This window comes from Eleutherodactylus coqui, chromosome 4 (assembly GCF_035609145.1).
Source record: "Eleutherodactylus coqui strain aEleCoq1 chromosome 4, aEleCoq1.hap1, whole genome shotgun sequence".
Classification (NCBI taxonomy): domain Eukaryota; kingdom Metazoa; phylum Chordata; class Amphibia; order Anura; family Eleutherodactylidae; genus Eleutherodactylus; species Eleutherodactylus coqui.
In genome coordinates, this window is record NC_089840.1 from 250,618,830 (window position 1) to 250,631,565 (window position 12,736).

Genomic DNA, 12,736 nt, shown 5'->3' on the forward strand with positions numbered 1-12,736 from the left:
ACACAATGCCAAGTGCAATAAAGTGAAGTAGCTGACTACTGGAGTGAGAGTTATATCAACACTCCCGGTAGGCCCTGCATGCCTACACTTCTAGCCAGGCTCCAGTCAACCTTGTTCCCATTATTAGATTTGGCTTATAGCTGTGCACCTTATTACAGCTGCAGGAGTGTCCCACCCTTACTGGTTTTAATAAGCCCATCTACTCTGTACAACGAGACTAAGGACTTGCTCCCGCTACGTGGGATTTCTCTCTATCAGTCAAAGTTGTTTCACTGGTCAAGTGAACTGTTTTCAAGTTACCGTTTCCAAGAATAAAGTGACTTGTTATGATAAAAAAATAGCCCAACAAGCCATGGCCTACTTATTATATCCATATTGGTATAGACTCATGGCTCCCCTCTTCCATGTATGTGATCGACAATATCTCCAGGTCCATGGATACGGCATTAAGTGTAAATCTCAGAGTTCTCTGAATGGGAAACAGCTGAATGAGCCCAAGCCACAAATCACGGCCCCTGAGGTAAGACTCCCATCCCTCAACCAGGTGGAACTCCCCCATGCAACAGGGGATGCCCCTTACACAATGATGATGTAACACCTGCAGCAGTGATTGGATGATGCTGTCACATAACATCACTAAGGATGCAGCGTCATTCCAGACTAGTCATTGTAAGTATAAATATAGTGAAGGTCATGTGGGACCAATATGCAGTATATTGTTTTTTGATAATGATAAATAGTATGAGAATCTACTACTAAGTACTACATTTAGTACCTCAAAATGACTGTATATATCAAGCTGATTAGGAGAAAAAACAGGATAAGAACCAGCTGGACACGCCTGAAGCTCTTCAACCTTTGGGGGGTAATAATTCCTATTCGCCTCCCAGTCCTTTAAAAATTCATTCACCTAAGAAAGAAATAGGACCATAATCATAAATCCAAGGTTAATCTCAGAATCCCCAGTGTAATATTATTTTACTTCTAACTGCAATGCAACTGAGACTTAAAGCCTAATAGTAAAAATCAACAAAAATTGCATGGTCATGACTCACCGTGTCCTCGGAACGTTCCTTTTCTGCTTTCAAAAGCTCGATGCTCTTATCCACTGCTCGGATACTACACATGGAGTTGGGATAAGCACTGATGTGAAGATTCACCATAGACCCAGGAAGACTCTGCTTATCCGAAAACTGAAGGGAAACCTTTAAAAAGCAAAAGTAATCAGAAGTAGGGCTCAGAATAGCACCATATGAAATTGGAAGCCTATGACGGCCCCATAAAAGTCATGGCCCCATAGAGGTCTATGGACAGTATATTACGGCTCCATACAATTTAGGATAGTTATACGTCCGTTTGCATGTCAGAAGAGAAAAAAATCGAGCACTTACAGAGTTGGGAAAGCAGCTCATGACTGGGATTTTAATGCTGTCAGCAATAATTTCTCCATTGTCAAGGGCAGTGTACATTAGGATGGTGGCAGCTGGTGACATGTCAGAAGTGACCGTGAGAGGAAAGGGAAAGAAGCTCCTTAGTCCTGATGGAAATGAAAAACATTAAGACGTTAGAGAATGTGCCTTCAGCTTCATTCCGTCCCTTCATTAGACCACGGATCACAACACCATAGACCATAGAGATGGTGCTATATATCACGGTCATCATTAGCAATCCAAAAAATGTACCAGTTTTATTGATTGGTTCTGGCCAATGGAAATATTCTTCATTGGTATCAACACTTGTTTGCTCTTGAAAAGCTTACACAGTCTTTAATAAATTCATCCGTCCCTTAGACTTCGAATGCAGCAACACATGCTCCATAGAGTTGAGCGAACGTACTCTGCCGAGCTTGATGCTCGTTCGAGTATTAGCGTACTCGATGGTTCTCGTTACTCGAATGAGCATCAAGCCGTGTTCGACCCCGCCCCAGTTTTTGGCTCCTCCCCCCGTGACATGCCTATTTTGGCCCCTCCCGCGGCGATGCAGCGCATGTCATCGTCAAATTTTTTATCTGGCAGGCGAGAGAGAGAGAAACGAACCTAGAAAAAAAAAAAAAAGGTCGGCACCCTGCGTCCCACATACAAAAATGCTCGAGTCTCCCATTGTAGTCAGTGGGGTTCGTTACTCTAGTAGAGCTCTCGAATTTTACGAAAAGCTCGACTCGAAAAATGGGGACTCGAGCATTTGGATGCCCGCTCATCTCTAATGCTCAACCATTGCTCCATTCCAACTCCCTCTAGCTGCAGTCTGGTCATTTCTGAAAAACTACCTACCCCTCCCTCCATCCCCCAGATGAACAGACTGAGATTAAACTATTGATTAAAAATTCTAATTAATATTATTTTTTCATGATTTAATTCCATGCAATAACTAATGTTCAACAATAAAGACAAGAACATACAGTGCAATGTCCTGAACATACACTACCTCCACTTGCAGAGATTGTGTGTTTTTTAGTTGCGCTTGAGACAATTTTCCCAAATGAAATGACCTGTAAAGAATATAATAAAAACTCAATTAAAAAAAGCGTCATACACGCACGTAAAGAGGACCCGTCTGCTCTCCTCACTTCCATGTTTTAGTAAATACCTGCATTTCTCATAAAATAACAATTCTACATCATTTTTCCCCATAAGTCTATGTTCCTCCTGAATCTAATATAAAAAAAAGCCTACAGACTTTTTCTTGCACCACACTTTGACCCCTTTGCATGACCTTTAGTGGATGTTTTGAGTTTGATACATTGAGTGACTGTCAGGCGAGTCGAAGGTTACAATGTTAAGTCTAGGGCCCTGCTGTGCTTCAGCCAACAGCAACTCTAAAGAGAGTGAAGCATGACGCGGGTATATCGGATGTGACCTCTGTGACCTAACCCAAACCTCCCCCTTTCTTCAATTAAAACGCTGCAACTTCTAGCTTGGATAAATTTTTGGCCACAGCGGCCATTTATTAAAATTCTTATTAACAATTGATAAAAACATCAAATAAAACAACCCACTGAAAAGGGGGAAGTCCCCGGAGCCTCCAACCCCCTCTGTCGCCTCCCCAACAGGGAAAAGGATTTCCGTCCTGCCTCCCGCCGCTCTCTCCCTCTATCCGACTCGGGAGACTGAAATCCTTCCCGCTAAAACCCTCCCGTCGCAAGACAGCCGACTCGGGAGGCAACACACAACCGGTTGCCCCTAGTCGCCCTCCTCCTCCCGACTCAGAGAGGCGCGAGCCGTTCCTCGGCTAGCCACGTTTCTCTGCAGGGACTACGGCCTGACAGAGCCGGGAGGCGACAGGCTGACCACACACACTATACCAAAAAGGGGGAGGGGGGGGGGAGGTAGCCATCAGCCCCCGTTCCCCCCCCCCCCGCCCCGCACATCAGCTGGCTCCAAGAACTCCCCCCCCCCCCTTCCGAACGCCGCTATGACAATGTTACGATACCTCTACGACCCTTTCTACTAACTAAACTGCCCCCTATATGCTAAAGTAAGGGCGGGTGGGTGGGACTTCCTCGTGGCCTCCGTCTTCTCCTTCTGCTTCTTCTTCCTCCGTTGCCGCCTAGGGATGCTCCTCCCCTGCTGTTCCCGCACTTTCTCTCTAACTTCCCCCTCTACTACACCCCCCCCTCTTCACCCTTCCATTAACCCTGGCCTCCCCGTTAACCCTGTCATGGGCTGCCTCCATATATATCCCCGGGGGCTACTATTCCGGCGCCTCTTGACGCGGGTATATCGGATGTGACCTCTGTGACCTAACCCAAACCTCCCCCTTTCTTCAATTAAAACGCTGCAACTTCTAGCTTGGATAAATTTTTGGCCACAGCGGCCATTTATTAAAATTCTTATTAACAATTGATAAAAACATCAAATAAAACAACCCACTGAAAAGGGGGAAGTCCCCGGAGCCTCCAACCCCCTCTGTCGCCTCCCCAACAGGGAAAAGGATTTCCGTCCTGCCTCCCGCCGCTCTCTCCCTCTATCCGACTCGGGAGACTGAAATCCTTCCCGCTAAAACCCTCCCGTCGCAAGACAGCCGACTCGGGAGGCAACACACAACCGGTTGCCCCTAGTCGCCCTCCTCCTCCCGACTCAGAGAGGCGCGAGCCGTTCCTCGGCTAGCCACGTTTCTCTGCAGGGACTACGGCCTGACAGAGCCGGGAGGCGACAGGCTGACCACACACACTATACCAAAAAGGGGGAGGGGGGGGGGAGGTAGCCATCAGCCCCCGTTCCCCCCCCCCCGCCCCGCACATCAGCTGGCTCCAAGAACTCCCCCCCCCCCCCTTCCGAACGCCACCGCCAGCATGGCATGACCACCTCATGCCTGCGCAGCACCCCACAGAACTAACGCGCGTTCTATTCCCTCCTGAACCCCCTCTAACCACAGATCCGTCCCAATCTCGTTGAGATGCACGCCATCGCTCCTCCAATAGTTTCCTACTCCCTTCTCAAGATCTATGTGCCGAACGGCCACTCCTCCATTACGCGCAACGAAGCGTGAAACCTCCCGGTTAACCTTGATCCTGGCCTTGTCTATCCCCCGCACTGAGCGCGCGTTGCGCCACACCTTGCGAGGGACCATCTCTGACCAGACCACGATCAAGCCCCGGTACATCTGCATCATACGAAGCATATCGTACCGGATGTCCCTACCTAGGTCCCTAAAGGGTCTCTGCCCCAAATCGTTGCCCCCGACGTGCAGTACGAGGATGTTAGGCGGCCTGTCTAGGGAGACTAAGCGCTGAACGTCCTGTAACACCCGGAACCAGGCCATGCCCCGCACTCCGATCCATCGAATTACCGCCGTCTCTCTACTCAGCCTTAACTGTCTACCGTTAGGCCTGATCTTAGCCCTCTCCCCCCCCCAATACACAAAAGAGTGGCCCATTATCCACACCAACGCGGCTCGATGATCTGTAACAAAAGAAAAAACAACTAGTCGTAATTAACCCCGCCGCAAAACGTACCCCCCCCCCCGCTTAAAGCAAGTGCGGCCTGATATAACGTTTAAACCGTCCCGACTTCCACCGACCGATGCCCATCACCGCCTGACTATCCAGTCCCCTCTCTGCTGCCTCCGTTGCCGCGCCTATTCTAAAAGAATGTGTCCCGAAATTAGAGCTGTCTAACCCCAGCGTATCTATCGCTCTTCTTAACACCGCCTCGAACTGGAACCTTGACAAAAAACGACCATCTCGGTGCTGCAGAAGAGGCCCCACCCTGACTCCTGCTAACAAACTATAGTCCTCCCAACATTTAACTGGGCACATGGACTCTCCCCGCACTTGTCCTAGCGACACTCTCCGACCTCTACCCTCCTGATCCGTCTTAGAACGACGGATGACTAATTCCAACCGCCCTTTTATAACCTTGGTATCCTCGCTTTGTAAACCCCCCCCTTTCTTTTTGCTGGGGGAAACCAGTTCCCCCAGCCGAAGAGCCCCAAAGAAAGCTAATGAAAAAGCCAACTTAAAAAGCGAGTATTCAAACCCTTCCCCGCATATCTCCCCCAATGCGCCCCCCAATCTCTTCAACAAGTCGAACGAGATTGGCCGACGCATATCTGACCCCCCCCGCCCCCTTCTAAACCCCTTTAGTGCCTGTCTGACTACAAAATTCTTTGTAACATCAGTCAAACCCCGCAACTTAGCGCCAAACGCCACTCCTCCCATAAATTTGTTAACTCTGGCGACTGACAACCCTGTCTCAGAACTTTTCCCCAACCATCCTAACAACGCCCCTACCCTGTCCTCGTCTGAACGCACGATTCCCCACTGCTGCAGCCACTCCTCCCATTCCGACCAGGCTGCCCTATAAGACGTCCACGTACTCCGAGCCAGTGAGGTACCTATCAAGTGCCTCACTGCTCGCTGACCACGCTCCAGATGTGTCTCGGGCAAGACACCCCTTCCTTCTCTGCTGCCGGGGCCAAACGTCGGAATCGCTCCCACTGGCAACGAGAAAGAGCATCCGCTAGTGAATTGCTCACCCCCGGCACATGTACCGCACCTATCCAAGCGTTAAGTGATAACGCTTTCAGCACCAGGTGGCGCAGTAAGGCCACCACTGGAGGGGACGATGCAGACAATTTATTTATCGCCTGCACGACCCCCAGGTTGTCGCAGTGAAAGCGTACCCTCTTGTTCCTAAATTGCTCGCCCCATATCTCCACCGCCACTATAATGGGGAAGAGCTCGAGTAGCACCAAGTTCCTTACCAACCCTGACGAGAACCAATCGCTCGGCCATCCGGCCGCGCACCACTGGCCCTGGAAGTAAATCCCAAAACCCGAACTCCCTGCGGCGTCAGTAAACAATTCCCAATCAAAATTGTTTACCATTTCCTCCATCATTACTGACCGACCGTTGTAGTTCTCTAGAAACGCCGCCCATACTGCTAAATCTTTCTTGAGTTCCTTACCTAGCCGAATAAAATGGTGGGGTAACCGAACCCCCGCCGTTGCTGACGCTAGCCTTCTGCTGAAAATTCGCCCCATCGGCATTATTCGGCAAGCGAAATTAAGCTTGCCCAATAACGATTGGAGCTCCCTCAAAGTGACCTTGGTGACAACCCTTGCTCTCTTTACCTCCGCCTTTAACTCTGTCAACTTCTCCTCGGGCAATCTGCATTCCATTGCAACCGTGTCAATGGTAATGCCCAGGAACTTTAAACATGTAGTGGGCCCCTCTGTCTTCCCAGGCGCCAAAGGCACCCCGAATTGACCGGAAACCCATTGAAGTGACCCCAGCAAAGTTGCACAAATAGGCGAACCTGCTGGCCCTATGCATAGGAAGTCATCCAAATAATGGATCACAGACCTAATCCCCGTGCAATCCCTAACTACCCATTCTAAAAAGGAACTGAACGCTTCAAAATAAGCGCAAGAAATGGAACAGCCCATGGGTAGGCACCTATCCGCAAAATAACTTCCCTCCCAAAAACACCCTAACAAACGAATGCTCTCGGGAGCAACTGGGAGCAACCTAAACGCAGACTCGATATCCACCTTTGCCAGCTTCGCTCCCTGCCCATACCTGCGGACCCATTTTATTGAGGCGTCAAATGAAGTATACACCACAGAACAAATTTCCGGGTCTATACCGTCATTTACTGACGCCCCCTTTGGGTATGACAGATGGTGTATGAGTCGAAACTTGTTAGGTTCCTTCTTAGGAACAACCCCCAGCGGTGAGACCACCAGGTCCGCCACGGGCGGGGAACGGAACGGTCCCGCCATGCGGCCTAACTGAACCTCCTTAAACAATTTTTTGGTCACCACAGCCGATTGCCGAATCGCTGACGGCAAATTCTTGGTTGTGACCGGAACCCTATGAACTGGGGCGGGAATCCTAAAACCGTCCCTAAAACCCTCAAACAGTAAACTAGCCTTATCTCGGTCGGGGTACCTATTTAGAAACGGCACCATCCTTGCCAGTTTCACTGGTGTCATCCCTTTTTCCAGGTGCCCCGAAACCCTTTCCTTTTCCTTTTTTAAAGCACTTTGCTGCTCCATGTGACGTGCCGTTACACACGGAGCAGACGTGCTTGAACCTGCAAGAGTTCCCGAATTTGCATTGGCCGTCGTTAAACTGCCAACACAATCCGAGCCTATGACTCCCTGACTGACCTCCCTGCCCCCCCCCTTGGGAACCACTGGCCGAGCTGCTAGTCCCGGCCCCCCCCTGAAAGGGCTGGCCAAACCTAACTGGGGCCATTACCCGCAACCATAGGCCAATATCTTTCTGATCCCACCGAATAGACGGTCGGATCGCTTTCCGCTGACGAAATTGCTCGTCGTACCTAAGCCACGTTTGGCCCCCGTACACCCTGTACGCCTCACCTATCGCATCGAGATAGCAAAAAAGGCCGGAGCAGTTCTCCGGCGCCTTTTCACCTATAACGCTGGCCAGAATAGCGAAGGCTTGCATCCAGTTGGAGAACGTCTGTGGAATCAGTTTCCACCGACGTTTCTCCTCCTCTTCCTTCTTATATTCTGTCCTTTTCCCTTTATCTAAATTGAATTTTTCCAAAGGGAGAAGGGAAAAGATCTCGACGTATTCGTCGCGCCAAATCTTTTCTCTAACCTCCTTCTTTAAGTGTGCACCTAGGGGGCCCTCGAAACACACATAAACTTCCCCCTTCGCTCTGTCATCCAAGCGAATCCCTTCCCCATCTTTCTCCGTCTGGACCCCTACCGTAACGGGCGCTACCTGCTGCCCTACAGACGCCCCCGCCGTGCTACCACCCCTAGCGCTCTCGTCGGCGATCGACGCGTTGGACGGTAGCGTCCAAGCAGCTACTGGCGACGGCCCTGCTCTTGCTTCTTGCTTGCGCCACAACTCCCATAATCCACCCAGAAATAACCCAAAATCACTCGCTGCGCCATGTGTGCCTGCCATCGCCCCCCCATCCCCTGTCCACCCCCCAAAACTATCTCCCGCGTGCGCAACGCGGCTAACTGCATGTAATGTAGTGTCCCCGTGTGTTTGCTCACCTGGCTGCGTAGGGGCTGTAGTCCCACCAGCCGCCGATCCTCCCTCCAGCGGATCCGATTCCTCGTCCGAATGTGGTCCGAACTGACGACCGGGGTCCTCCTCTGGCTGCATACGCACCTCCGGATTCGCAGCCGCCTGCCTGCTGCTCGGCCTGGCTCTCACGGGCCGCACTTCAGCTTGTCCCTGGAAGTTACTGTGGGGCTGCTCTGCTACCACCGGCTCTCCTGCAGAGCGGCCCCACGCTGTAGCTCGGTTCACCGCCGACAGCCCGGTATTAGGCCCCGCCCCCCTGGCAGCACGGGACCTAGTGCCGGACGCTGCGCCGTGCCGCCCGGCGAGATTCCTCCCGGGCCTGCGCTCCCCCGATGGCATGGATGGTGCAGGGAGCCGGCCCGGAGGGGCCCGTGAGGGACTCTCTATGCGGCGCCGACGCTGTGGAGCCTGATCCGGGCTCAGACGCGCCGGAGCGCGGGCCCTCCTAGTACTCGGCCCTCTCGCCGATGCTGCCGGTGTCTGCCTGCTCCCTCCTGCCTCCTCCCTCCGGCCGCTAGCAGTCCCCGACAGCGCTCCCGCTGCTGCCTCCGGTGTGCGGCTCCCCGCAGCGGCTGTCCTTCGCCCCCTTTCTCTCACCGCAGTTGCTGCAGGGGCTCCGGACGCCTCTCCCCCCGATGCTGCTGACCGTGCGGGTGCCGCTTCCACCTCCGATGGGCCCGGGGCCCCGACATCCAGGATCCTCATGAGCCAGTCGATGCCCCGCTCCTCCACCGCTGCCCGGATCTTCTCCATGGCGGCCTCCATGTCCGGTAAGTCCTCTTCTGGGCGCTTCCTGACGATCACCTTCGGGCTCTTCACGGACAGGTCTTGGGACTTCGGTCTGCAGACTTCGGTCTTGGGACTCCTGTCTGGGGTCTTGGGACTTCTGCCTGGGGTCTAGGGACTTCTGTCTGGGGTCTTGGGACTTCTGCCTGGGGTCTTGGGACTTCTGTCTGGGGTCTTGGGACTTCTGTCTGGGGTCTTGGGACTTCTGTCTGGGGTCTTGGGACTTCTGTCTGGGGTCTTGGGACTTCTGCCTGGGGTCTTGGGTCTTCTCTACCTCTTCCCTCTTCTTCCTCGTGGCCTCCGTCTTCTCCTTCTGCTTCTTCTTCCTCCGTTGCCGCCTAGGGATGCTCCTCCCCCTGCTGTTCCCGCACTTTCTCTCTAACTTCCCCCTCTACTACACCCCCCCCTCTTCACCCTTCCATTAACCCTGGCCTCCCCGTTAACCCTGTCATGGGCTGCCTCCATATATATCCCCGGGGGCTACTATTCCGGCGCCTCTGTGCTATTGGTTTCCAGCCCATCAGTCCCTGGAATCACTGCTACTGCATTTATGTTATGAACTTGGCTCTGGGGCTGTGTTTATATTATAAGCTTGCTTTTGGTATTGTTTCTACATAATGAGGTTGGTTTGTGCTGTATTTATGTTGTCACAGTATGCAAGCTCCAGTCCCCTGCAAAACTAGTTGGCAGAACCCTTATAGCATCCACAGTGTTACATCACTGGTTCTATTACTTACCAGGTAATGAAAGTCTATAGTCTTTTTGGTGTACTCAGAAGCATCCAGGACATAGTCTGCCCAGAGGTTCACTCTTTCATTACAGGGCAAGACAAAAGGTTCACTTCTGATTTTCACTTGGCTTGCTGTTTTTGTGTAAGAGGGGAACAACGATGCATAACCATCTTCATACATTGGCTCCCTCTCACCAGAAGCTGTCAATGGCTTTCTGGGTAGGTGGTGTGCCTAGAAGGGTTAACAAAAAATATTTTTTCAACACGTATGCAATATGCAGTACAAGATTTTAAAGCAACCCGCTATTGTTCTCTCTCATCCTTTCGATCCATTGGCTGCCTCATTTTCAGCCATCCAAGATAGCTGACACAGTTTTCAGACTACCTAATTCCCATAGTACATTGGTAGTGTTAGACTACCCATGCATCATATCTGCTCTCTGATTGGCCACAGCTGCTCATGTGATAAGCACTGTCCAAACAGAGAGCAGTACAGTGTGTATTAGCTAGTTAGTAAACTGCTCTGGCCATTTGGGACAGCTGAAAATGGAGCCAGGAACAAGTGGATTTGAGGAGAGACAGAGAAAAAAAACTGCAGGTAATATACCACCTCTTGTGCAGGGACACAATTTTGTCTCAAAAAAGGAGGGTTGCTTTAATATTGAACTTTTTCTTAAAATGCTTGTCCATTTTGGACAAGGCCATTTTGTTAGAAAGAACCCAACCCCCCAAACAGTCAGACCACAGACTGTTGGGATCTCTAATAGAGATGAGCGAGCATACTCGCTAAGGCAAACTACTCGCGCAAGTAGTGCCTTATTCGAGTATCTGCCCGCTCATCTCTAAAGATTCGGGGGCCGGCGGGGGGGGGAGCGGTGAGTTCTCGCCGAATCTTTAGAGGCGAGCGGTCAGATACTCGTGAAAAAAATGCTCGTGACCACGTCCATTACCACCCATATATTCTATCTTTTGTAGGTGCGAATTTTATGCGCATGTAAAAATCGGACATGTGACTGCTACCATTGAAAAGCATTGGTTCTATATCGATGCGCAAGTAACATGCGCAACAAAAAGCACCCATCTGACTGAGCCCTCACTGTCTGATCGATGTTTTTTTTTTTTTTTTAAAAAGTTACCTGAGGGCTCCTGCACACTTGCGCGTTTTTTCACGCGATATCGCTGCGTTTTTTTCACGCGATTGTCAATGGGACTTTCTAATGTTAAAAACGCATCACACAAAAATTGCAAAGCACAAACGTGAAAAAAACGCGCAAGAAAAACGCGAGTGTGCAGGAGCCCTAAGGCTGGGTTCGCACGGAACAGAATTTTCGTGCGGAAAGTTTGCACAGCAAATCTGTCCGCGGCTCCTAATCCCGGGATTAACCAGCCAAGTGGACGAGATTTTGCAAAAATCACGTCCACATGCTGCGGCAAAGCCTGGTGGAAACGGACATGAGGCGTGGAATTCAATTCCGCAGCATTTCAATTCTTTTTTAATTTTCGCTGTGGCCTTTCTCCTCTCAGCGGAATGCCGGCGTTGAAACCACTCCAAAGTCCGGGGCGAAATGCCATGGGTTTTGAAGCTGTGGCCGTCCCACGTAATTCCGCTGGAATTCCATCCCGTATGAACCCAGCCTAAAGTTTTACCTCTCTTGGCTACACGATGAACTTCTTTTTGAATCTTTTTGCCCAGGATTTTATCCTGATATTGACTATTTTTGTTACTTTCTTTCTGCTAATCTAAGCTATTGTATTTTTATTCATATGTTTTTTATGAGATACATATGCCGTTAATTAGGAAGATTTTCTTTTATATGGAAGTGCCGGTATCCATTTTTTGTCTGTTCCTCTTGGCTGTTGGCCAGCAGCTGTCCAGACTCTCTAGTTTGAGCAAAACCTTTTCCACATACAGAGGCTATGCTGCGATGAGTCCACATTTCTTATCTTTGTGATAAAAGGATTGTCTGGGTATTATGCAACTTTTTGTAAAACTAGATCAAAATCTGTTAAAATAATAAAATCAGCAGTACTCCCCTGTCCTGACCCCTGAAGATCCAGCACTGTAGCCCCCCGCGGTCCTCCCAGTTATTGTTTTGGAATGGCCAATCAGAGGCCACAGTGGTCATGTGACATTTTCCTGCCATCACAACTGGCTGGAAGCCATAATGCCACGAGAATGGCACGTGGCTGTTCCAGCCTCTGATTGGCTGCAGCAGTCAGTTTGTAACCGTTCCAAAACAAACACCGCGGGGCTGCAGTGCTGGATCGCCAGGGGTGAGGACAGGGGAGTACCGCTACTTTAATTATTTCAACAGATTTGGATCTATTTTTAAAAAGTTGTATAACACCCGGACCACCTCTTTAATAAAAATGACTGACATTATATTGCAATGTCTACTCGACTAACAAACTTTTCAGAGTTGTCATGTCAACTTTTTGAAATCATTTTTAAAACCAGCCCCCTTATTATGATTCAGTATATGCGTTACTTACCCTAAGATTCAGCAGTTGATCGCCAAGTTCTGAGGATTTAATTATAAACCTTGCTATCCCATTTTTATCAGTTGTGTAAAGTTCGTCTCTTCTTTTATCATTAACATACAGTTCAATATCCTTATCGGCCATTGGGAGTCCATTGGACCCTGTTAGAGTCATCTACAAGATGAAACACCGGAAAGATTAGTTATTTTAGTCCATAGGTGTCA

General features: G+C 50.2%; 2 protein-coding genes across 2 annotated transcripts in view; both read right to left on the reverse strand.

Annotated features, from left to right (window-relative positions):
- The window catches only part of LOC136626671 (alpha-2-macroglobulin-like protein 1), a 32,320-nt gene that overhangs the window by 1,914 nt on the left and 17,670 nt on the right, over positions 1 to 12,736 (reverse strand). The window contains exons 11-16 of the mRNA XM_066601687.1: positions 12,525 to 12,686; positions 10,039 to 10,263; positions 2,425 to 2,488; positions 1,392 to 1,537; positions 1,056 to 1,205; positions 776 to 910 (exon numbers count right to left, since the gene is read on the reverse strand). Coding sequence (XP_066457784.1) covers positions 776 to 910; positions 1,056 to 1,205; positions 1,392 to 1,537; positions 2,425 to 2,488; positions 10,039 to 10,263; positions 12,525 to 12,686 — 882 coding nt within the window. The remainder of the gene's footprint in view (positions 1 to 775; positions 911 to 1,055; positions 1,206 to 1,391; positions 1,538 to 2,424; positions 2,489 to 10,038; positions 10,264 to 12,524; positions 12,687 to 12,736) is intronic.
- Positions 4,285 to 9,400, reverse strand: LOC136624917 (uncharacterized). The gene is made up of 2 exons (XM_066598833.1): positions 8,482 to 9,400; positions 4,285 to 4,901 (listed from the first exon to the last, which is right to left on the reverse strand). The coding sequence occupies exons 1-2, from the start codon at positions 9,278 to 9,280 to the stop codon at positions 4,306 to 4,308; spliced, it is 1,395 nt and encodes a 464-aa protein (XP_066454930.1). The 5' UTR covers positions 9,281 to 9,400; the 3' UTR covers positions 4,285 to 4,305.